Source organism: Peromyscus maniculatus, chromosome 3, assembly GCF_049852395.1.
Source record: "Peromyscus maniculatus bairdii isolate BWxNUB_F1_BW_parent chromosome 3, HU_Pman_BW_mat_3.1, whole genome shotgun sequence".
NCBI lineage: Eukaryota > Metazoa > Chordata > Mammalia > Rodentia > Cricetidae > Peromyscus > Peromyscus maniculatus.
In genome coordinates this window covers 167,319,398-167,343,680 of record NC_134854.1, presented here as the reverse complement: position 1 = coordinate 167,343,680, position 24,283 = coordinate 167,319,398, and the positions used below count along the sequence as shown (strand labels likewise).

The 24,283-nt window shown below is 46.0% G+C and overlaps 1 protein-coding gene across 5 annotated transcripts; it reads right to left on the bottom strand.

The window, feature by feature from the left end:
• Positions 1–424: 424 nt before the first annotated feature.
• Smco2 (single-pass membrane protein with coiled-coil domains 2) lies at positions 425–23,673 on the bottom strand. Of its 5 annotated transcripts, XM_006986638.4 has the most exons (10): positions 23,513–23,673; positions 19,808–19,942; positions 17,211–17,316; positions 13,973–14,103; positions 12,841–12,990; positions 11,224–11,299; positions 8,829–8,885; positions 5,834–5,890; positions 5,113–5,291; positions 425–688 (listed from the first exon to the last, which is right to left on the bottom strand). In XM_006986638.4, exons 2-10 carry the CDS (start codon positions 19,930–19,932, stop codon positions 490–492), a joined length of 1,080 nt encoding a protein of 359 aa, XP_006986700.1. In that variant the 5' UTR covers positions 19,933–19,942; positions 23,513–23,673; the 3' UTR covers positions 425–489. The 5 variants fall into 5 exon arrangements, with proteins under 5 accessions (XP_006986700.1, XP_042130280.1, XP_015860687.1 ...); XM_042274346.2 differs by lacking the exon at positions 5,113–5,291; XM_016005201.3 differs by lacking the exon at positions 8,829–8,885.
• Between the last annotated feature and the right edge of the window lie 610 nt (positions 23,674–24,283).

The following is a 24,283-nucleotide window of genomic DNA, read 5'->3' as shown; positions in this document are numbered from 1 at the left end:
AAAAATGAACATTGAGAAAAATCAAGAAATGCCCGCTACTGCCCTCCAGCCCCAGCCCCAGCCCCAGAAGAAAGGAGTTCTTCCGTCACTAAGCCTCAGAAGTCCAAACAGGGAGAGTGGGAGCAATGGGGGGGCTAACACATGATTGTCCCGAAGTACTCAGGATGGGAGAAGAGCCGGGCCTGGAAGTGGTAAAGGCGGCCACTGTGAGAGCTCGGCCTCCCAGCACACACTATGGTTCCAGCACTTAGAGAGCTGTGGCTTCCCATCATGAGTTCGAGACTAGCCTCCTCTACAGAGCAAGGTCCTGCGTTTAACTAATGAAATCCTTTTCACTTTTTCTGTGATCAACTAAACTTTACATAAAAATAGTATCTTTTATAAAATACTGAATGGTATCTTTTGAAAAATAAGCCAACAGCTATAAAATAGGAACATGTAAAATTTATTGGCGAGGAAGAGATTCGGGTATCAGTAGCATTTGGATCTTTAGGATGGTAGCAAATCTTCTGCTTCCAAATTCAGGAAAGGCGCCATCATCTCCCGAAGCTCCCACATGGTGCGGCGCCCCAGCACGCTGGGCAGCACCCTTTCGAAGAGAAACGTGGCGTCCACAAATAGCGTGTAACACGACAGGCCAGTGATGGTGATCACATAGACCATGAGGAAGAGCTTCAGTGCGTGCTTCCTACAGCAAAGAAGACACGTGTTTAGTCCCGGAACAGAGCCTCATTTACGGTGCGGCTCCTCCATCCCCGCAGCTCCGCCCTGAGTGTGTGGGGTGCGGGTGGGGGTGGGAGATCTCTGACATATGACCCCCGTCTTCCTCAAAGGAGGATGCAGCGCATGCGCCCGCACCCGCGTTTCGTAGTGTTGGTCTCTTTGTCCTTGCACGCTTTCTAAGGTATAGTTGGGGGCCCCTTTGTTTGATACTACAGAATCACTGATTTTGACCGACTTTTAAAGATGTATTAATTTTCTATCAAGTGAATCAAAGTATTTCTGTAATATTTATTTTAAATGGTACACAGTCACCAAACACATGATGACGTACGCAGTGGCATATAAAATTATTCTGTACTGTACACTGCAGCTAGAGTGGGTATAAAGCAGCTTCTTATTGCACATATTGTGTCCCGACTTGTATTCCACTAACGGACAGCTCCATCGCATAGCTCTTCATATGGCCGCTGACCACCTGTGTAGTAGTCATTTCATTCTCTGGTGAAATGTCCAAGTCCTTTACCTGTTTTAAAATCTGGGATGTACTTCTTCCTGGCATTAGAAAAGTTCTTTATACATTATGGATTCTAAATCCTTAATTTTCAAAATTCTGGAAAAGTTATATATGCATATATGCATGTCTATGTATATATTACAACAATTAAAACATTACTGTGTGTGAATGTGCATGAGTATTTGGGAACTGATGCACATGTACTGTGGTGCACATGGCGGGTGGGGGTGGCCAGAGGACAAGTTTGGGGGGCCAGGTCTCTCCTTCCACTTTGTTGAGATAAGCCCTCCCTTGTTTCTGTGTTGAGAGACAAAACATTTCCTGGGGAGAGGTATCGCACAAATCTACAACCTCCAGATAGGGAAACCACAACAGACCAAAATGTGGATACCACCAAAGTCCAGCTTGGTGAACTGGTGTGTTTTATTGGGGTTACCTACAGGACAGAAATGACCGAGACAGCACAGGTGGCAGCTCACAAAACAGGGAACTTGCAGCACACTGCACAGCCTGCAGGCCGCTCTGCAGGCGCCTCGGTTGGTTTGTAGGGGCCGCAGACAGTCCAAACCCCTTCCTGGCAGCCTGCTGGCCTCTGCTTCCTCCAGGCAGCTGTTCTTGTCTGAGTCTTTTTAGCCCAACTTCCTTCCATCTGAGATGAGGGGTGGGACTCTCAGTTTTTATTGTTTACTCTGGCAAGGAGGGGCCTGCTGAATCTGGTCAGTTTCAGGGATTTCCTAAGGCTATTTGAGTTGGTGACCTTCTTGCTCAAGGAGCTTCCCTGCAGGACAGAATGCTTCAATCTTGCTTCAGAGCTGATTACTCCAGGCTAGGTGATCATGAGCTTCAGGGACATTCTCCTGTCCTCACCTCCCATCTTGCTGTGGGGATGTTGGTTGCAGGTGCATGCCACTGAAACTGGCTTGTTGCTCAGCGGCAAGCACTTTTACACACCCTTCTCTCTGGCCCTGATTCTGGACAATGTCTCTATCTATTGATTCTATGGAGAAGAATATTCTGAGGTCATGACCATTTTCACTAGTACCACTCTTTATCTGGCATTTCCTGTGCATGGTGGTGTACGTCTCAAATGATAAAGATCCCAGTTTCATAGTTCATAGAGTTTTAAGAATTGAAACAATTGAACTGCAATATGATGTTGGCTCCATGGCAGGGTAATGTGCAAGGTGCAGGGATTCATGATATTACAACCAGGCAACGAAAAGACAACCAAAGACTGAAGGGACACCAGCCCGCTAGAGCATGTGGCGCTGGCAGGCCTTGCCCGTCTCCCCCATTCCCTCCGCCTTGCCCAAAACCACTAGATCATTTTCCTAAAGCCACCCACCAAAGTCTATTCCCTTATTTGGATACTTTCTCCTCCTACTTTCAGCCTCCTCAGGGGGCTGACTACCAAAGTACAGCCAACAAAAGCCCCCTTGGTTCACCTAATTAACATGCCCAATTAAAATTAAACACCTCGTCCTAACTAACGCGGAGTTCCCCTTTTGCCTATGTGCCACATCTGTCTCCCCTCTATCACAGGCAGCCCTTTGTCCCTCTGGGACAAATAACCCTTCCCTTGTCCCCTTCCTTCTCCCTCATCCCTCACCCCATCTCCTTTACCACTGTGTCCTAGCCCGTTCTAACACAGACCTCCCCTTTTCTCCTCTTAAACATGACACCTGCAAGGTCATTTGCTGCTGTTTTCTGCCTGAGTCAGAAAGCAGCCACTTTAACTTTTCTTCCCGGTTTAATAAAGGATCTCTGTGCAAACAGGTGTTTGGGTGTGGTTTGTGCCTAATCTGGGGTCTGGGAGGAAGCCCCCACTGTGCAGCGGTCTCCTTCAAAAACAACTGGACATGCTCCAGAAAACAGGTTGCTGAGGACTCTGTCTGAGTTGGTGGCTGGAAAGGAAGGGTGGGAGGTCTCTTCTTGGAGAAAGGACTATTTCTTCAAGATGGTGTATCAGCTCTGTAAGGGGATCCAAGGACTAAGAAATTAAGCCAGGGATGGTGATACACACCAAAATCCCAGCACTGAGCCCTAGCCTCACGCAGGAGGATCCTGCCAAGGCCATCCTGAGCTTTAAAAGGAGACCATGTTTCAAAAGAGAAGATTTGAAATTTTCATCAGTATGTCTCCAATATTGTATAAGGAAGAGGTTCCCCAACGTACACCTAGAGAACTCCATATCCTACCACAGGCATTTGCGTATCCATGTTTATTGCTGCAGTATTTACAGTAGCAAGAAGTTGGAAACAACCTAGATGTCCACCAACAGACGAATGGGCAAGGAAAACAGTCCATCTACACTATGGAATACTGTTCAGCTGTGAAGAAAACTGAAATTATGAACTTGGCAGGAAACTGGATGAACTGAGGAGGCACGCTATTAAGCAGGGTCAAGCAATCTCACAAAGAAAAAAAGGTTCTCTCGTCTGTAATGTATACATGTTTATATGTAAACGTCTGTAAATGTGGTACTGTATGGAACGTAGAAAGGACCCTAAAGAAGGGTAACGCTGAGTGACAAGGAAGGATTAATGGCAAGTGAAGGACATGAGTCACTGGACATGGTGGGCGCACGCCTTTAATCCCAGCACTCGGGAGGCAGAGCCAGGCGGATCTCTGTGAGTTCGAGGCCAGCCTGGCCTACAGAGCAAGATCCAGGACAGGCACCAAAACTACACAGAGAAAACTTTTCCTGAAAAAGCAAGAAAAAAAAAAAAAAAAGCCATGAGTCATGAAAGAGGATATAAAGTGAATTGTCTCTCTAGCTTTGATTCTGTCATTGTTTTTTCCTTTGTTTGTAATTAGTAAGTCAATAAAAATATAATAGTGAAGGGTAAGCCCGACAGCTTCCGAGTGTCTTCCAGCTGGACAGGGGCCCGATGACATGCACCGGCTCTGGGACCAGGCAGGTGCTTGTTTGAATGGTTGCCTTAATCTGGCTGTGTTTCATTTGCGAGTTCTTAACAATAAAGTGATTTTTTTTAAAGTAGAGTGAGGGAGTAATCTTGTCAAACAAACAAAAGTTGCCAGATCTGCTTGATCAGTAGTTTCCTGTTGTGGAGGTGGTGACCAGAGTCTGTAAATTCCAATCTTTAACTGGTAGATGGAGGAGCAGGCGAGATGGCTCAGTGACCCGAAGTTCAGTCCCCAGCATCCATGTGACAGCTCACAACATCTGTAACTCCAGTTCTAGGGACCCAGCACCCATTCTGACCTCCCTAGGTACCAGGCATGTATAGGGTGTACACACATACATGCAAGCAAACACCCATACACACAAAATAAAGTAAATAAATCTAAAAACTTTTAATTTTTAAAAAAGGATGTAGTTATATAGGCACTGTGGTGTTTCTCGGTGATAGAACGCCTGCCTAGCATATGTGAGGTCCTGCGTTCAGTCCCCTACATTGCACACATCTCAAAATGATTTAGAAAGATATTGTATACAGGTAAAATAGAAGTATTACATATAGGCAGATTTAGCTAAAGTAATAAGAAAGCTATCTATGCCTATAGACTTCTTAATACAATAGATGTATAGTTAAAATAAGAAAAATCCTATGACTTCAATTAACAGACAAAATTTACAAAAGAAAACATTTTAGTCAACACTTGAAGATATCCAATGAGTCTTAAAATAGTTCCTGTGTTGTGAAGCTAGACACACACACACACACACATACGTGCACATGCACACATGCACATATGCATGCATGTGATCTCACTATGTAGACCAATCTGGCCTAGAACTCAGAGATCCACCTGCTGCCGCCCCTGGAGTGCTGTGATTAAAGGTGCATGCCACCACTCCTGATCACACTGGGTAAGTTTGTCCAGCCGGTGCCAGCCCTTTCCTTACTCACCACACTGGGAGTAAGTAGGGAGGAGTGTGTGACCCTGAGGGGGTTGGTGAAGCCTCGGGAAGCAGGGGCTCTGTTTGTTCCGCGTCTGAGTCTTCAGAGCTGTGGGAGTCTGTCTCCCTTCCTTGCGTGTGGTACATCTCCAGCTTAGTGTTCAGTACGTTCATTTCCTTATAAAAGCTCTGGGGAGAAAATTTAACAACACACAACTAAACATCCATGTACATTAGAGCGAGAGGCATGCTAAGGAGTGTGGCTGAGGCTTGATGGGGTGAGGACCATCTACCCAGGGACGCTGATGAGCTAGCACCTCTGAATAGCAGGGTAATAACCCATCTGTTCCTGTTTCAGCCACACATTCACATTCCCCCCACACACACACACACATGTAAGGTGTCAGGGAAGAAACTCAGAGATGAACTTATTTCTCTGGGTAAGAGAGACAGGAGAGGTCTGGGAAAGAGATGTCATTTGCACTGAACCTTGCAGAATTCAGAACATGTAGACAGAGAGGACGATGACTAAGAGGTGAGAGGCAGAGGAGTAAAGTGAGGACACACCAGAAACCATCAGGGTTCTTTTGGCCCAAGGCCCGAGGGATGCAAAAGAAGACTTGTGACCAGCCAGAGACCAGAATGAGGTGTAGTTTAGCTTTGTGAACGAGCTGCCAGGTTTAGCTGGAACCCAACTGACCTGTTGGATAGGTGAACTTGGGGCTTCTCACCTCTATCCGTTCAATGAGTTTCTCCTTTAACTCACGGGCTTCATTGCAAGCATCGACCTAAAAAGACATCCACAGGTCAGAGTACACTGACAAGCAAGTCTTTCTGGTTTATGTATAATAAAATCTCTCAGTTTTGCACCACACACAAAGTGGCTGTGCTGAGGTATTCACTTTTACTCAGTGACAGCTTCCGTGACAGTGGATTTCTGGGTCTGAGGCTGCAGCACAGTGGTGGAATGCTAGCCTACCACGTACAGGACTCTGCGCTCTGTGCTCCGCACCACAAAAGCAAATGAATGAAAACAGTGATGGAACAAACGTGAGGCAAACTGTTTACAAATCAGGTCATGAACTGCATATTACAAGAAGAATAGCCAAGATCAACACGGGTTATTTTCAGTCCTTTGTAAGTACAAATTCCCCAGTAGAGTGGTGCTTGCCTTTAATCCCGGCACACAGAGGGAGAGGCAAGCGAATCTCTGCAAGTTCAAGGCCAGCCAGGGCTGTGAGTGAGATTCTGTTTCAAAAATGAATAAATACATAAATGAATAAATAAATTTAGGGGCTGAGAAGTTGGCTCAGTCGATGAAGCATTTTCCTTGCAAGTATGAGGGTAAACGTTCAGATGCCTGGACCCCACATAGGAGCTGGACAGGCATGGGAGCTGCCTGAGAGGCAGAGACAGGAGCATCTCAGAGCAAACTCGTTAGACTAGCCAGAACTAGAGCCCTCGGGATGAGCGAGAGACCCTGCCTCAAAATAAAGTGGAGAGCAATTGAGAAAAATGTCTGATATCAGCTTTAGGCCTCATGCACTTGCATACACACGCACAGGCACCAGCACACACACCTGTGTCCATGCAAATATGTATGCACACATTCATGCATAGCACACACATATACATATGAATAAGATAAAAGCATAAGTTCATACAACAGCCTCTAGTAAGCCATTCTTTCTGTTTGTTACACCTTTTATGCTCCTTAAAAATCTAGGGCTAGAGAGATGGCTCAGCAGTTGAGGACACTGGTTGCTCTTGCAGAGGACGCAGGCTCAGTTCTCAGCACCCTCATGGTGGCTCACAAACCACCTGTAACTCCAATTCCAGGAAATCTAGCACACTCTTCTGGCTTCTATGAGCATTGCATGTATGTGGTACACAGACATATATGCTGGTAAAACCATCCATACACATACTATTAAAAACAAAAGTCTTCCATCAAGATAGAAGCTGGTGAAAGAGTAGGTTTATGATAAAATAAAGTATTTTTTTAAATAGGTAAAAAAAAAAAATTCTAAGATATCAATGTAAGATCTCATCACATCAGCTTGAATATCCAGGCTCTGGCTCAGCAGGAGTGACCTGTGGGATAATACCTCTCCCATTTGCTTCCCAAATCTCCAGCAGGCTGTCTAGGAGGGAATGCATAGTCTTGTTTTGATTATTAAAGGCGCACTGACAGGTGGAGGCTTTTTGTTCTTTCTTTTCTTAATTTTTTTTTTTTTTTTTTTTTTTTTGAGAAAGGCTCTCACATCTTCCAGGCTGGCCTCCAATTTTCTGTGCAGCCAAGCATGAACTTGAATTCAGATCCTCCTGCCTTCGCCTCCCAAGCGCTGGGATTACACATGTGTGCCACCAAGCCTGGTTTATCAGGAGCTGGTGGTTGAACCCTGGGCCCTGCGTGTGACAGTCACTGAGCCACGGCCGTCGCCCCAGGACTGGACCTCTGGAGGCTCAGTTTCTCACGGGGTAAATACTCATACACAAAATCCCAACTGTCCAAGAAACAAGGCTAGTACACTCCAACATCAGTCTCAAGTTGTACAGCAGTGACCAAAGACGACATCCCCTGGCACTGGAAAGTCTGAGGGAAAGTGGCCTAGGAAAAGACAAGCTCAAGACGGACGCATCCGACGACAACGCTATTCAGTGTGGAAATCAATGTGATGTTTAGAAGAACATAATCTCACAAAAATGTTCTCTGTGCTTATCTTTGAAGGGTCTAGGTCCTTCTTTTTGATTTTGTCTGTTTTTTGGAGACAAGGTCTCTTTACATAGCCCTGGTTGTCCTGAAACTCGCTCTGTAGACCAGGCTGGCCTCAAACTCACAAAGATCTGCCTGCCTCTGCCTCCCAAGTGCCAGAAGTAAAAGTGTGTGGCACCATAACCAGCTATTTTCCATTTTTATGTGACCTTCTTTCATATTGTTTTAATTGCCAAAATAAGTGTTACTTGTTAGAAGAAAAAAAATCATACATATGTGATACTCCATGTGATGTTAATATAAATGGAAAGGGAAGAGAAAAAGTGAATGTTTACATTTTTTTCACTTTTTATCACATTTGTTTTTTTGTAGCTGGCAGCACTCATGCCATGGAACATGTGTTGGGGTCAGAGGACAGTACGCAGGAGTCTGTTCCCTCCTTTCATCGTATGGATTCCAGAGTTCAAACTCAAGTCGGCATGTTTGGCGGCAAAGCTGCTTCACCCCGAGTCCTCTCGCTGGCCTGAGAGCGGCTTTTTATCTGGAACTAAGAGTGAGTCGCGCGCGCGCATGCGCGCGCGCACGTGTGTGTGTGTGTGTGTGTGTGTGTGTGTGTGTGTGTGTGTGTGTGTGGTGTGTGTGTGTGTGTGTGTGTGGTGTGTGTGTGTATGTGTGTGTGTGTGTGAGTGTGTGAGTGTGTGTGTGTGTGAGTGTGTGAGTGTGTGTGTGTGTGTGAGTGTGTATGTGTGTGTGTGAGTGTGTGTGTGTGTGTGTGTGTGTGTGTGTGTGTGTAGCTATAGATTGGACCTCGATCCCTCGAACATGTCTCACAAAAGCTCTACTACTGAGCCACTTCATCTTGAAATCACAGGACTGTTCTTCTGAAAGCGAGCATCGTATCACTGAGTCCCCTCCAAATGCTAACTTCTGAGTGGGACCCTTCCTTTGACTTTAAGTTCTATGCTTTCAAGGGCTGTTTTTCCTCCTGGTTTATAAAGATGCCTCATTACCTGGGCCAATTTGATGTTCATTTCTTTTAATTGCTTTCTAATTCCTATGATCTTCTCCTATAACATAAGGATAGAAACAATTTTTAGGAGAAACACATGCACGGTCCACCAATGTCAGATTTCATAGTTATTTTCCCCCTTATAAATACGTTGATTTATAAAAGCCAACATCAAATTATGTCAGTAAGATACAGTTGGCGGCTCCGGAGTAATGGCCCAGTGGTTCAAACACTGGCTGCTCTTGTAGAGGATCCGGATTTGGTTCCCCAGCACCTACATGGTGGCTCACAACCATCTGTAACTGCTGTTCCAGGGGATCTGATGCCCTCTTTGGGCCTCTGTGAACACTACATGAATGGGACACATACAGACAAGCAGACACATACACACAAAACTTTTTTTTAAAGGTATGATTGGCCACACCCCATGCAAGTGAACCCCAAGCGAGGCACTGGGCTTGTCCAATACAAGTAACAGGAGCACTGGTCATCCTGAGCAGCCAGTAACCATCAGTAGCACGTGGTTACATATGGGGATATGTATTCACCCTCATTTAGTACCACATTAACTCATCACCAGTCACCAAATCACTTGGTTTAATAAGGAGTTGTGCTATCAGGAGGGTGAGCATGGACCCCCGATCCTCTGCCTCCACCTCCCAGGTACTGGGAGAACAGACCTCCAGGGTCATTTTTTTAACTGCCTCCTTCCTTCCCTCTTCAGCTCCAGCAACCGCCCGCCATTCCTCTGTTCCCATGGTTTTGCCTTTTTGTTACATGACTGGATCATGAAGTCTGAAGCCATCTGAGCTGGTACCTTTCAAATAGCCTGCTGTGTCTGAGATCACTCATGCAGCTGGAAGAATCAGATTTTCAGTCTTTTTTATTTCAAGATGGTATTCCCTTGTGCACACAAGATATGGCTTATCAGTCTATCGATTGGAGGGCATTTGGACTGTTTCTGGTTCTTAAGCTCATGTGTGGCATTTGTTATGCTTTGCTTTTAGCTTTTACACAAAATTGCATAGCCCAGCACTGTTTCATACAAATGTGTGACACCTTCTCCTTTCCAATGATCTCAAGTCCCCACTTTGGACACAAGTCTCCCTGAGTGTGGTGGCTCACAGCACCAAGGAGACTGATGCAGCTGCCTTGCTGAGAGCTCAAGGTAAGCACAAACTAACAAGGTTAGTGTGGAGTATTCCGTTATACTGTGTGAATATATGTCATTGTGATTGGTTTAATAAAGAAGCTGACTGGCCAATAGCTGCACAGAATAAGATTAGGCAGGAAAATCAGACTAAGGACACTGGGAAGAAGAAGAGGGAGTCAGAGGAGTCACCATCCAGATATGGAGAGGAAACAGGAGCTACAAGATGAAAGAGAGGTAAAGCCATCTAGCAGAATGTAGATTAATAGAAACTGGTTAATTTAAAATGTAAGAGTTAGCTAGTAACAAGCCTGAGCTATAGACCAAGCATTTATAATTAATATTAAGTCTCTGTGTGTTTATTTTGGAGCTAGTAGTCAAGACAGGAAAACTCTGCCTACAGGTTAGTCTACATAATGAGTCCCAGATCAACCTATGTTTAAGAGAAGAGCCTTGTCTCAAAACAAAACAAAAACAACTTACAACTAGATCAGGGAGATGGCTCAGCAGGTAAAAGTACCAACCTGACTTACATCCCTGGGCCCCACAAGGTAGAAAGAGAAAACCTGGCAAGTTGTCTCTGACCTCCATTTATACACACACACACACACACACACACACACATACACACACTTGCATGCATCCACATATGCATTCACATATACACACATGCATGCATACACACATGCATTCACATATACACACATGCATGCATACACACAGGCACACATGAACAAATACATATATGCTCAATGCATACACACACAGAGACATACAATAAGTACATAACTACAATGAAAAATTAAAAATAAACATCAAAGGAAAAAAACTCTCTCTGAGAAGTATCTCTAAGAACATAAAGAGATAAAGAAATAAGATGCTTCGGAGATTTAGAAATAACACAAGAACATATCAAGAAGTCATCCAAGGCCACATAGTCAGCTCTTGATTTCTAAGGACACAGTTAACAAATTCCCATTTCCTAGATGTTTTCTCTGAAATAGCAGGGCTGGGATTCTGAGATTCAAGCAGATAGGTCTCCTTAAGGCCTGTGTCCTCATGAAGAGTGCATCAAGACAGAAGCCTATGAGGAGGGAAGCCAGGTGGAGTTCAGGATTCTGATCATCAAACAAGGGAATTGGTGTCCCCTGGAGGAAGGGGCCTGGCTCTGTGACGGAAGCGTGTTTTCCCTCTAGCTTTGATCTGTTTGGAGGGAGGTGGAGGCTGAAGTCTGAACCCAGCTTACCTCAACGTTTGTTTCTTGATCAGGGTCCTCCAAATGTTCAGACTGGTTTTCCAGGGATATCACCTCAGTTAACAGGCTACAAACAGATGGAGAAATGGACTGAGTCCTGTGAGTTGAGAAAACAATCATCCAACATGGGAGAGATTTCCGATCTTTCAGAAATGAAGTGCTGTTCTACATAGAAGGGCACTAAGGGGATGTGAGTGTTGGCTTCTCGAGAGAGGCTGTTGAAGGTGTGGGAAGAAAAGGTGCAGGCTGGGAAAGAGCTGTTTCTCCAGTGCTGGGACTGGACCTAGGGACTTGTGCAGAGAGGCACTGAGCTGTAGCCACAGCCTGGACAGTGACGTTTGAAAATCCAAATTCTGAGTATCTGGGCTTTCATCCAGACTATATCACGGACCTTCAACTCAGCAACATGTCGGGTGTGGTGGTGCACACCTAATCCCACTGAGGAGGTGGAGGCAGGCGGATCAGGAGTGCCATGTTAGTTTGGGCTACATGAGACACAGCCTTAAAACAAACACAAGGAAAGAAGAAAATAATGGATTTTGTGATGGATCAAGGTGTGTTCTCATGGTGCTGGTTTCATAACTACATGCATTTGTGAAACTCACAGGACCTTACATTAAAAAACACAATTGTCATGTAATTATACTTTAATTTAAAAGAGAAAATACATTTGTGTGGGATTTGGATTCTTTTTAATGCTTTGGAGGACAGGAGGTCCACCTGGATGGGGTGTATATGAACAGACACTTGTGACAGGTAAACAGCTAGGAATGCAGCACCTTTGTGCTAGGAAAGAGGATGGAACATGGTAGGGAAATTCAAGTCTTCAGACACTGATCTTCAGCAAGAGCTTCTGTTTGTTCATCGTTGACTGTGTACCAGCCTCAAAATAAGCCCGTGACGAGGGTACCAGTAGTAACTTTTTATATATGAGGAAAGGCAAGTCCTTAGATAATAAATGGGCATCAGGATTCAAACTCAGTCTCTCTAATGCAGGTGTAGCTCGGTTAGTGGAGTGTTTGCCTAAGACCTGGGTTCAAATTCCAGCATAACACAGGCTGTGGTAGCACATTCCATAATTGGGAAGTGGAGGCAGGAGTAGTAGCTCAGATACACAGAGCTTGGGGTTAGCCTGGGCTACATGAGACCCTGCAGGGCCCCGGAGAGATAGCTCAGCAGTTGAAGGCCATGCTGCTTTCTCAGGATCCACGTGGAGGCTCACAGATGCCTGTGACTCAAGCTCCAGAGGATCTGATGCTTCTGGCCTCCTGGGCACCTGTGCTTACCTGCATGTACCCACATGCATAATACACACATAGGTAAAAATGATAAAAATAAGTTAAGAGAGAGAGAGAAAGTATGCACACCCACTGGGTACCTGTGTGCATCTCTTTGATAAATAACTCAGTTTTAAATAAAGAGTGTATGGGAGAAATCATTGAGAGGGAGAGACTCATAGAGCTCTGATGTAAGCCTGGGATGTTGACTTCCAGCCCTAGGTCTCTGCTTCTTGCCCTGAGGCTTCACTGATGCTCCCACAATGTTCTGAGCTTTAAAGCTATGAGGCATCCTACTGTTTTCCTGCCAACCCCAATATCCAGTGTTTACCTCTTCACTGTGCTTTCTGTATTGTTTATCTTTTGTATAATGCCATTGATCTTCTCCAACCAGTCAACGTGGTCAGCTCCAAGTTCTTTCATTTGTAGACCCATCTTTGCATTCCAGGAGCTCAGCTTGAGGATTGAGTTCTCTGGGGTCCTGCAGAAACAGAATCTGATCACTGGAAGGTAGGAAATGAAAAACACTTCACATAGCTCTAAACGCTCTTCCTTTGACTGACAAGCTGATCTATGTATGTGTTTCCCAGGACCAAAATGGGCCAGGTGGACATTTATTTATCTGTATAAACAGGTCTTTAAAAGCCTGGATAAAGCAAATAATCCTGCAAAATATATATGTGTGTTAGTGAGACTCAAACCCAGGACCTCACACCGAGTAAGCACCCTACCACAGAGCTACAAGCCCAGCTCTTAAAAGTTTTACACAGGGTTGAAGAATGGGCTCAATTGGTTTCAAGCACTTGTTGCTCTTGCACAGAACCTGGGTTTGATTCCCAGCACCCATAGGGTGGTTCATAAGCATGCATAATTCCAGAGACAGAGGAGCTGATAACCTCTTCTGAGTTTTTTTTAGGGACACACGCAATGTACGTATATACATGATGCAGGCAAAACATTCATACACATACTTTTTTAAAAAATTATGTATTTTTCTCGATGCTAAGGACTGAACCCAGGGCCTCACACACACTAAGCAAGTACCCTACTACTGAGCTATTGCCCCAGCCCTAAAAACAGATACATTTGAAATCTCCCGCTATGTAATGAATGTTAGGTCAGGACCGTGGCAGCGGAGGAGAGGTGTGCCACGGGAGGTGACACACAAGGGCTTCGTGGCAGGCTTTTAATGATTCTTGGGATGATTTTCACATGTAAGCAGTTATCTGAGACTTTTAAGATGTGCATCCATTCTCACTCCAAATCCAAGGACACTCAAAAGGCCTGGCAGCTCTGCCAGTGTCTTCAGCTCAGGACTGGCTGACCCTTCAGTCTCGCTGGGCAGGGTCGGCCCGTCCCTGTGCACATGGATGCTGCATGGCTCAGCAGGCTTTCTCTGAGTTCCTTACTAAGCTTCTCCCCCACATCACTCAGCGCTCCCCACCGGTCAGGTCAAAGCTTACAGTGCAGGGGTGCTCTTCTCTGAAAACGGTGACAGTGAATCTTGAGGGTCCTCACAAACAAGAGTTACTTCCTGCTCATCCGGATTGCTCGGTGGGTCCTGGCTGTGCTTAGATCCCTGCTCCAACCTATCCTGCATAAGCCGATGATGGAAGAAAAGTAGAACAAATGGGTAATCGTGAGAGATCCTGGCTCCTTCAGCCCTGCCTGACACAGCCTGTCGCGGCCCCCTGCCTGCTAGTGCACAGGGAGACAAGGCCTCTGCCGCGCAGCAGCGGGGGTCGGCTTCCCAGCACCAGCCTCCAGGGAAGAGTTGTTTTTAGGGTGAACAGTAGAAATGCACCCAATCATGAACCCCAAAACTTGACTGAAATGACACAGCTCTTCTAGTCTCTTCAAAAACTCAACCTCGGACAGGCAGGAGTGCACATCTGCACCCTGGCCCTCAGGAGGCTGGGGTAGGAGACTGCCATGAGTATGAGGCCTGTCTGGCTTACACAGTGAGTCCTGGGCCAGCCTAGGCCACATAGTGAGTTATAGGCCAGCCTGGGCTGCATAACAAGGCCACAACAAAACAAGGGTGGGAGCCCTCAATATCACAAAAGGCCAAGTACAAGTGTTTCGTATTCAGCCAATCTACTGAGCTATGAATACTAAGTGCACGGCATAGATCTTGTTCCAATGTTAGTTAAAAAAGAAAAATACAGCTCTAGGACCTAGGTTCAGTTCTCAGCTCACAATCACTTGTGACTCCAGTTCCAGGGAATCTGATGCCCTCTATTGGCCTCTGAGGGCACCAGGAATGCACATGATGCACAGTCATACATGTAGGGAAAACACTTATACACATAAAATACACAAATGAATCTTTGAAAATGACATAGCTCTAAAAACATTTGAGGCATAATTGAGGAAACCGGAATATTGAGAGAATGAGAAGATTAGACTCCTCTATGTGTCGAACTGCTAATTTCTTTAGATGTGCTGACAGTATTTTGGCTACATAGAAGAAAAATCTTTATTTTTAGAGATGCTTTCTGAAGGCAACAGGGACAAGTTGTTATGTTTGTCCTACTTTTAAATGGCTTAGCAAAGTGCATCTATTTATACACACAAAAATAAATGCTGTGAATGCTAACCATTTTAAGGTGCAGCTGTAAGAACACGCCTGACCATTGCTCTGTGCTTCTGTGGTCTCTTGTTATTTATCTTATGGCAAAGGGCTTGAGAGAAATAGCCTGCTCTGTTGTATTTAGTCCATAGAATTCCTTCCTTCCTGTTTCTCTCTCTCTCTCTCTCTCTCTCTCTCTCTCTCTCTCTCTCTCTCTCTCTCTCTCTCTCTTCTCTAACACACATCTTAAAAGGTCTTATTAATAAAAACAAACCCAGAGCCAGGTATTGGGGTGAATGCTGGAAGATCAGAGAGACAGAACAAGTCACAGCTAGCCTCACCTCGCCTCAATAACTTCTCAGCTGATCCTGTTTCCTTAAACTGGAAGCCTCTGAGTCCTCATCCAAATGGATCTCAGCTGAACTGCTGCTAAAAAGCTAAAAGCTTAAAAAGCCTCTAGTTCCTGGTCCTCAGCCTTATATAACTTTCTTTTTCCTGCTACCACTTCCTGGGATTAAAGGCATGTGTCTTTCCCAAGCAAGACCTGAGATCTCAAGTGCTGGGATTAAAGGTGTGTGCCACCATGCCTGGCTGTTTCCAGTGTGGCTTTGAACTCACAGAGATCCAGATGGATCTCTGCATCTGGAATGCTAGGATTAAATGTGTGTGTGCCACCATTTTCTGGCTTCTATGTCTATCTAGTGGCTGTTCTGTTCTCTGACCCCAAATAAGGTTTATTAGGGTGCACAATATATTGGGGGACATGATATCACCACATTATTCTAAAGTCATTCTTTGGCATTTCAACACTACACATGCAAAAATGACCGAAAAATGACAGTAACTAACCTTAGAGCACCCTTTTTTTTTTTTTAAACTTTACCATAAAATAGTTCTTTGAAGAAGTTTTAAGCAAAACTCCTGTGCTTTAATAAAACAAGTTTTAAACTGGAAAGAGAAAAGCTTGGGGTAGGCAGAACAGAGGTGTTCCTCACCAAGATACCCGCGTAAACCCCAGCCAAGGCCACTGCACACATCTCAGCGCTCTTCAGAAAGCAGTCTGTATCCTCAAGTAGACTTGAGGGGGCACAGGCAGGTTGGAAATGCTCTCAGCCTTCGTGCAGATGGCTCACCAATGTTCATGTAACACAGTGGATTAACTGCTCGAACCAGGAACATACACGTGTCCCAACACAGTGCATGCCACCTTATTTGGACAAAAGTCTTTGTAAACTTTGTCACTGCGTTAAAAGAGCTTGCAATCGGGTCATCATAGATTATCTGGGCAGTTCCCAAATCCAGCGAGAAGGCATAGATGTGGGACAGGCACAGGGAGACAGAGACAGAGACAGCAGTGAGCAGGCGCAGCCAGTGAGCAGGCGCAGCCAGTGAGCAGGCGCAGCCAGTGAGCAGGCGCAGCCAGTGAGCAGGCGCAGCCAGTGAGCAGGCGCAGCCAGTGAGCAGGCGCAGCCAGTGAGCAGGCGCAGCCAGTGAGCAGGCGCAGCCAGTGAGCAGGCGCAGCCAGTGAGCAGGCGCAGCCAGTGAGCAGGCGCAGCCAGTGAGCAGGCGCAGCCAGTGAGCAGGCGCAGCCAGTGAGCAGGCGCAGCCAGTGAGCAGGCGCAGCCAGTGAAAGCCTAGACGCACCAGAAGCAGGAAGAGGAGGGATTCCCCCTGGAGACAGAATCAAAGCCGAATGAATGAATTCTGTTGGAAGACATTCAGGCAGGGGAGGATTTTACACATAACATCTGCTCTAAGGTGGCCTATGCCAGTGATAACTGATCCTCACAGACACAAATGCCTTAACGCACAGGGGGCCATGGGAAAGTTAGGAAGACCCTGTGTGTAGACAGCAGCATCCGGGAAACAGTGCCATACCTGCCTCTCTCGGTGGCAGTGTTACAGCTGTGAAGAGGAAAGCCTTGGCATGTTCTTCCTGTTTTGAGACACAGGTGAGGTCATTTCTTTACTGCTATGACATTTCTGTCTGGCTGACTCCTTTTTCTTTTTGGTCTGCTTGTGTTGGGGTCCATTGTACCCAAGGCTGACCTTGAGCTCGTCATTCTCCTATGCTCACCGCCCAAAGACTGGGATTACAAGCACATACCATCAGGCCCAGCTTAGCTTACCCATATTTTAGTGTCCATCTCGTGAAGGAAATCAGCCTGTAGGTTTTTCGAAAATGTGTCTTTTTCCTCTGGCCTGTCCGAGGTGTGCTCCATTTTGACAATTTCCCTTAGCAATTGCAGATGACACAAAGCAGATACAGGTTGTTACTGCACCATGGGAGGCTGGCCTGGTCGTCTGTTCTACACGCTTTTAATGGAGACCTGTGAGTCACTCCCCAGCCCCAGGGATCATCTGCTACCCTCATACTGACTTTGTCCTGGTGAATAATGTCATATATAGTGCATTTTGCAGAAGAGAAATAGAGCTGCATAAATATTTGTTGGCTGAATCCATACATTTTTTATCAATGAGATTCCAAATTCCAAATTGCTGCTATTTGTATTTACATGTGTGGGAGAGATACACATAAAGAAACAGCCAAGAGTGAAGCCTCAAAACCACGGGTTCCAGAGGGTGGGTAGGCAGAGAGACCACTGCCTTGATTTATCCATCGATACAGACTGTGCCTTCAATTGTGAGCCAAGATAAACCCTCTCTGCCATGGATTGCTTTTGTTGTTGTTATTTAACTACAGCAAGGGGAAAAGAAACTGAGACACACTGGTGCCTTTCTAATTGCCGTGACCAGTTCCTGAGAAGGAACAGTAAAGGGAACAGTGCACCATGGCGGAGAGGGGCGGGGCAGGTAGCTTATGCCTGCTCACATGCAGTCTGCAATCAGGAAGCAGAGATCAGCAGGAAAAGGACCCAGCTACAGCCTCTAAAGCTCACTCCCCAGCGACCCAGCGACCTCACTTCCTCCAGCTGGGTCTCACGGAGATCCCACAGCCTCCCAAAACAGCACCAAATGTTGGGACCAAGTGTTCAAACACACGAAGCCACCTTTAAACCACAACGGCTTTAAATATTTAGTACGCCTACAATGTTCTTAATTCTTTACTCTTTGTTCTTCCATAGAGGGTATGACAAGCATGCAAGTTTCTACAGGTCTGTACGAAAGTACATTTACACACTTCCTTCTGAAGTTCCTTTGCAATAACCTATTCGAAGTCCATTTCATATCAGTACATAAGGACTGCTTTATATGCAGGACTCTGTTGGGGCAGTATGATCATTTTTTATCTGGTGTGTGTGTGTGTGTGTGTGTGTGTGTGTGTGTGTGTGTGTGTGTACACCAGCACAGGTACATGCAGTTCCTGTGTGTGTGTGTGTCTGTGTGTGTGTCTGTGCACACCAGCACAGGGACAGGTAGTTCCTGTGTGTGTGTGTGTGTGTGTGTGTGTGTGTGTGTGTGTGTGTATACACACCAGCACTGGGACAGGTAGTTCCTGTGTGTGTGTGTGTGTGTGTGTGTGTGTGCTGTGTGTGTGCCAGCACAGGTACATGCAGTTCCTGTGTGTGTGTGTGTGTGTGTGTGTACACACCAGCACAGGGCAGGCAGTTCGTGTGTGTGTGTGTGTGTGTGTGTGTGTGTGTGTGTACACACCAGCACAGGGCAGGCCGTTCCTCCCTGTGTGTTCACAGCCCGTCCTCTTCTCTCCTGTGTAGCAAGTCTCAGAGCCCTTCGCCCATCTCCTATTAAGCTGTTATTATTTTACTAAACTGCGTATATATGACACATAGACACATTTAAAAAATGAATCACAACAACCTTATAATGCATGTCTTTAGTAGGTAATTCCATGTCTGTGGACCCTGAGCCCAGAAATGGGCTGGGGACACTTCACACCTACTCTGTGCTGGTGGATTGAAGGAGGTGTCCCCATCTCTCAGACATTTGGCAGCTTGGTGCCAAATTGATGGTGCTGTTTGGGAGATTTGGGAGTGTGGCCTCATTGGAGGAAGTGTGTAGCTGGAGGCGGGCTTTCCGGGTTGTGCTTGCAGTCCACTTTGTGCTTTCCCCACTTTGTGCTTGCAGTCCAAGATGCGCCTGCCGCCTGCTGCCTCTGCCCCACTCCGTGGACTCACCTTCTGGAACTGTGAGCCCAAGAAACTCCTTCTTCTATAAACGGCCTTGGTCATGGTGCTTTGTCACAGAGAGAAGAGTAACGAATACTCAGACTTAGGAAAGGACCCTGGCATTCATATACTAATGGAAATTATCCTTAATCCCGGCAATTGGGAGGCAAAGGCAAGCAGATCTCTCTGAATCCAAAGCCAGCTTGGCCTACTTAACGAGTTCCAGACCAGGCAGATAGTGAGACACTATCTCAAATATAATCAACAGCAACAAGAGCTACCCATTGGCCTAGTTAAGGGCCCAATTCCATCCTCACTGGTAAACCCATGATTATGTAACTAATGTACTGTTAATATGCATTCTAAATGACTGCAACTATCGATAAGGCAGCCATGAAGTAATCAACATGAAACAACCAACTTCCCAAATGGAAATCAAGTCTTGCCAGTTCTGCCTGATGAGGCCTCGTTCTGGTCATACTTTGGTAGGTATTTATGAGTTAAAATTAGATGAATTGGAGAAGAAAACGTCTACTCTGACCCTGAACTTGAAATCTCTCATTATCTGCTCCTGCTGGCCTCAGGAAGTCTCTAGGCAGGTCCCCAGAAGTGGCCCTGTGAGCCCAGCCCTGACTTACTTCACACCTTCGGTCACACTGACGTTTTGGAGAAAGTCACTGCTCTTCTCAGTCAGTTGTTCCTTGGCAGCTGGCCTCATCTGCAGGGACATCTCATTACTGAGGGCTGCGGGTGTGACAGCCATTACTTCAGCGCTACAAGGACAATGACAGGAGTGCTGTCAGCAAGGGCAGCAGTGTCCTCTCACGTGTGGCTAGTTCTGTTTCCCACCCTGCCACGCTGGCTGTCCATTCTAAGAGACCCCAGAGCAAGCTCCTGAGAGTCACTGTTCAAGTGTACAGAGCAAGGATTGTTCCCAAGGGTGCCACTCACGTCAAAGTCTGTAGATCACCCTTGAATAGGGGCACCACAGAGACACACATAACCACCATTATCGGAGCAGAACTCTATGCTTATAAGTTATTTCTGATTACGTAATGCACACATTGCAAAAACTAGAAAAGAGAATATAAATCACTAGTATTTCAGGTACAAATGACCAGAGACAGTCTCCTCCAGAGACTTGACCACTAAGGCAATTTCGGCTATCACTTTCTGTCGCTAGACCTGGTATTTGTTTGGTGTTTCCCAACACTGACAACTGTGTGGTTTCCAGTTCCTCACTAGCATGATGTAATAACGAGTGTTCTCATTAAGTATGGCCAGTGCTCCCCTAGCTGCTCGGGCAACTTTCCTAGAACTGGGATCATTAGATCAAAGTTAGTATCATACAGAGTCTTCAGGATTTAGAGAAATATTTCTAAATTGAACTTTAAAACAGAAAATGTTTGTATGGAAGGCTGTGAGCAGAACCCGAATCCTTCATACTGTGGGATGTTCTGTATACTCTGAATGTGTTACTCTGATTGGTTAATAAATAACGTGCTGATTGGCCAGTAGCCAGGCAGGAAGTATAGGTGGGACAAAGAGAGAGAAGTCTGGGAAATGGAAGGCTGAGTTAGGAGACGCTGCCAGCCGCCGCCATGAGGAGCAGGATGTAAAGTACCGGTAAGCCACAAGCCACGTGGCAAGGTATAGATTTATAGAAATGGGTTAATTTAAGATATAAAAACTAGATAGCAAGCCTGAGCCACACGGCCATACAGTTTATAAATAATATAAGCATCTGTGTGTTTACTTGGGTCTGAGGGCCACGGAGCTGGGCAGGAGCAGGATAACTTCAACTACACTTTCATAAGAGCAGCAGGTGCTAACAGCCCAGCCATTTCTCCAGTCCCCACTCCCAGACTGAACTTCTAAAGGCTCGACCAATGTATACCATACCACCGGCAGCTGTGTGTGAGCCTGGCCCTTCACTCCAGCCAGGTGAGCTCACTGGAGATTGGAGAATCATGGAGGGGAGGGTTCAAGCACTTCGGCAGTGACGATAACAAAGGGGAAAGAAACGCAAAGAAGGTGCAGGTGGTTCATATCTAGAGCCCCAACACTTGGGAGACTGTGACAGGGGGATTACCGTCACTTTGAGGCCAGCTCAGACTACATAGTGAGTTCCAGGCCAGCCAGGGCTTACAACATGAGATCTTGTCTCAAAATAAACAACCAATGACCCGCAAAACAAACAGATAGAGAAGGGTGAGACAGAAACACATGTGAAAAGCTACAAGGAGGTGATGTGGAGACGGCTCTGTTGGTTCAGAAACAAGGAGATCTCTGGGTCTTGCTGGCCACACAACCTAGCCTACTGAATCCAGAGCTCCAGATCAGTGAGAAACTCTGTCTCAAAAAAAAAAAAATATGTGGGGACCATTGTCTTAGTTAGGGTTTCAATTGCTGTGAAGAAACACCATGACCACAGCAACTCTTATAAAGGAAAACATTTAATTGGGGTGGCTTACAGTTTCAGAGGTTTAGTCCATTATCATCATGGTGTAGCATGGTGGTGTGCAGGCAGACATGGTGCTGGAGAAGTAGCTGAGTGTCCTACATCTTGGCTTGCAAGCAACAGGAAGTGGTCTGTCTTACTGGGTACGACTTGAGCATATATGAGACCTCAAAGCCCATCTCCACAATGGCACACTTCCTCCAACAAGACCACACCTACTCCAACAAGGCCACACCTCCTAATAGTGCCACTCCCTTTGTGGGCCATTTTCTTTCACACCACCACAGCCATCAAGAGGGCTCCACAGATAAAGGGACTTGCTGCCCAGCCTGATGACCTGAGTCAATCCCCAGAACCCAAATGGTTGGAGAGAACTGATTGCTACAAGTGATCCTTTGCCCTCCACATGCACACCAGAGAAAATGTACATTACACATAAATACTAATTGATTGCTTTTAAAGAACTAAAAACAAAGTAGGTAACAAACACACATCTGCACACCCATGTGGTGGTATTCTAATTGTACTGAAATGTGATTTTGATTGTATGTTAATAAATAAAGTTGCCTGGGGGTCAGAGCTATTAGAGCCATAGACAGAGTGTGGCGGTGGTGGCACACGCCTTTAATCCCATAGATCTCTGTGTGTTCAGGGATACAGCCAGCATTGGAGACATATGCCTTTAAGACCTAGGGGGCTGTACATTCAGACAGTGATGAGGCAGTCACGTGTTTGGGTTTACAACCAATGAGAAGGCAGAACAATAATACTATAAAAAAGGCGTACAGACAGGAAGTAGCCCTCTTTCGGGAAGCTGGGACACCACAGGCGGAAGGGTGAGATTTTAGCTCTGAGCTCTGACCTCTCGGCTTTCTCTTTTACATTGTTTCTGTGTTTCTTATTTAATAAGACGGTTGGTTACATCTACACACCCACATTGCACACTCAGAGAAAAGGAGAGAGGTTTCTTTAACTTCACATAACACAGTAGTAGTGATAGTAATACTGATTATACACTTGAAGTGCTTTTGGTTAGGTAGGCACGTTCGTTACATTATTTTATTCAATCCTTACAACCACCCTGTGGGCAGTCAGTAAGGCAGGTCTTAACTATTTCTACTTTTTAAATCAGGAAACAGAGTCAGCAATGACCCATGATTTGCCCAAAGTTTCATTGCTAAGATATAGTAGAAGCAAGATTTAAACTTTCAATTTCACAAATGTCTGTGAACATGAACCTGATGTCCATTCAGCCTGATGACCCCCGAGGCAGGCCATCTTCTGAAGCTAACTCTAAGTCTCCACACAGTGGGAAGAAGCTCACCACCCTGAGCATGGCCCACAACAGCAGCTCATGAGCTCTGTGCTTGCTGAACACACAAAACCTCTGCCCTCCCCAGCCTCCCTGGATCAGGCTCTTCATTTCAGCAAGACCCTGGTGGTTCCCAGACACAGGAAAGTTTGGAAGCACTCATTCTTATCGAAAGCACGCCTCCTTCTCCCTGTATCCCTTCCTTTGTTTTACTGTTGACTTCCAGGGCTGTTTGGAATTAGTCAATGAGTGGGAACCCTTCTTCCTTTCTCCACATCCCACAAAAAAAATTTACAATTATGACTTTGGAAAAAAAAAAATGTGTTTTAGTCAAAAGGAACTAACTGATCAACAACTTTAGAAGACAGTTGACTCGTGGGGAATTGATTCACTAGCCCACCCCCCAACCCAAATTAACCTCTTCAGAGCCCACTTGCTGGATAATTTGGCATCTCAGAAATTCACCAAGCATGACTTGAATAATCAGGGATCTGATGAAACAGCCCAGCTATGAAACAGTGCATGGAGTGGCCATATTCTTGTCCCTCCCAATCTTGCCATCATGTGTACCTCAGAGTCCTGGGAGGCAGCACTTTGTTTCCCGGGGCTGTTTGGTAGAGCCTGAGTTCCCCAGCACCCAAGGCAGAGGGAGGCCTTGCAGTGTGGTCCACCCCTGGGCGGGAAAGCTTGCAGTTGGGCCTGCTCCCTCCGACATTCTACTTGGAACCCAGCATGAAAAACTCCTAACTCCCTCTCCTGAGAGCAAAGACAGCAGTGTCCGGCCTGTCTCTAGCCTGCACCACCAGCTTGCCTCAGCCTCCCGGTTTCTCTTCTAGGGATAGAGCCGTCTCCCATCCTGCCATCTCCTCATCCATCAACTGGCCTCCGACACGCAGTGACCTGAGATGCTCTCTGACCTCAGCTTCTTCCACCACACCCTTCAACTCTAGTCTCGTCTCCCACTGTCCTTTTCCTGTGGGGCCTCTGACTTCTTCAGAGGAGCTCAAACCTTCTGCCTGGACAACCGAGCTACAGCTCCTCACTCAGCAGAACGGTGGACCGTGCAAGCCATGGTTGCAAGCTATGGTTCTGTCCCCTCCTGTCCCTCAAAGCCCATACTTCCTCTGACTACACACTTGGAAAACACACTTCCCTTTCCCAGGACTTCAGTGCCAAGTTTACACTTCCCGCCATCATTTACGGGAAGCCGAGTACTGACCTCATGCCTTTACACCTCTCCACGCCTAAGCCTTTTCTCCTCACCTACCCAAATCATCTAGCGGATGGAGATGAAGTGGAATGATTTATAAGCCTTACCTTTGAGTTCACAACCATGTTTGA

Coding starts and splice junctions, on each gene's coding strand:
- Smco2 (XM_006986638.4), bottom strand. CDS start 19,932: ATGGCTGTCACACCCGCAGCCCTCAGTAATGAGATGTCCCTGCAGATG. Junction 12,991..13,972: donor GAGAAGAGCACCCCTGCACT/GTAAGCTTTGAC, acceptor CTGTTTCTGCAG/GACCCCAGAGAACTCAATCC. Junction 689..5,112: donor CCCTACTTACTCCCAGTGTG/GTGAGTAAGGAA, acceptor TCTTTGCTGTAG/GAAGCACGCACTGAAGCTCT.